This window comes from Lagopus leucura, unplaced genomic scaffold (genome assembly GCF_019238085.1).
Source record: "Lagopus leucura isolate 7727_CA_CO unplaced genomic scaffold, USGS_WTPT01 Super-Scaffold_100004, whole genome shotgun sequence".
NCBI classification, from domain to species: domain Eukaryota; kingdom Metazoa; phylum Chordata; class Aves; order Galliformes; family Phasianidae; genus Lagopus; species Lagopus leucura.
In genome coordinates this window covers 34,707,333-34,708,076 of record NW_024962264.1, presented here as the reverse complement: position 1 = coordinate 34,708,076, position 744 = coordinate 34,707,333, and the positions used below count along the sequence as shown (strand labels likewise).

Below are 744 nucleotides of genomic sequence, written 5' to 3'. Positions count from 1 at the left end.
GGGGCGCGGCGAAGCGCCCCGCGGGGCAGCCGGCGGGGGGCTGCGGCGGAGGCGGGCCGGGGGGCCGCGGCGGGGCGCGAGCGGCGGGGGGGCCGGCGGAGACCTGCCCCGGCCCGCGGGCTCCGGGCAGCGCCCCGAGCACCAGCGCCACCACGAAGCCGGCCAATGTCATGGTGCCAGTCCCGCCGGCTCGCTTCCATCTCCCCTTCTCATCGCGCCCGGGATGCGAAGGGGGAAGGCGGGGCCGCGGCGTCCCGCTAATCCCCCCCGCCGCGCACCCCCCTTCCCCCTCCCCGCCACCTCCTCTCGGCTCCCCTGCGTGCGGGGGAAGGGCGAGCACCCCGCGGTGTGTACCGCTACCTGCCGCTGCCTTCCCGAACGCCGCCCGGCCCCGTGCGTCACCCCGAGCACCCCGCTGGCCGCAGCCCGGTCCGGAGGCTGCCTCCTGCTCGGCCGTCAGCCACAGCTCCTCCGCCGTCCCTGTTTACCCGCCGTCCTCCGACCTTATTGCCGTCCCGCCGCGTTTTTCCCCCCACGCTTCTCCCTCGTGCATGGGACTCCTCTACAGCCACCTTCTTCAGAGGCCGTGCCCCCTCACGGTCGGGCTCCCCCGACCTCTCTCACACTCTCACAAAGGGCACAGGGAGCCCGGGCATAGGCGGACTGGGGCGAGAGCAGCAAGTCAGCGAAGGGGGCAGAAGGGTGCGGGGAGCTCCTGAGAGGTCTGCGGGAAACAAAAGGACT

General features: G+C 74.5%; 1 protein-coding gene across 1 annotated transcript in view; it reads right to left on the bottom strand.

Annotated features, from left to right (window-relative positions):
* The window catches only part of PRSS12 (serine protease 12), a 42,759-nt gene extending 42,587 nt beyond the window's left edge, over positions 1-172 (bottom strand). The window contains 1 exon segment of the mRNA XM_042871936.1: positions 2-172. Within this exon segment, the coding sequence (XP_042727870.1) occupies positions 2-172 (171 nt within the window).
* Positions 173-744: the final 572 nt, after the last annotated feature.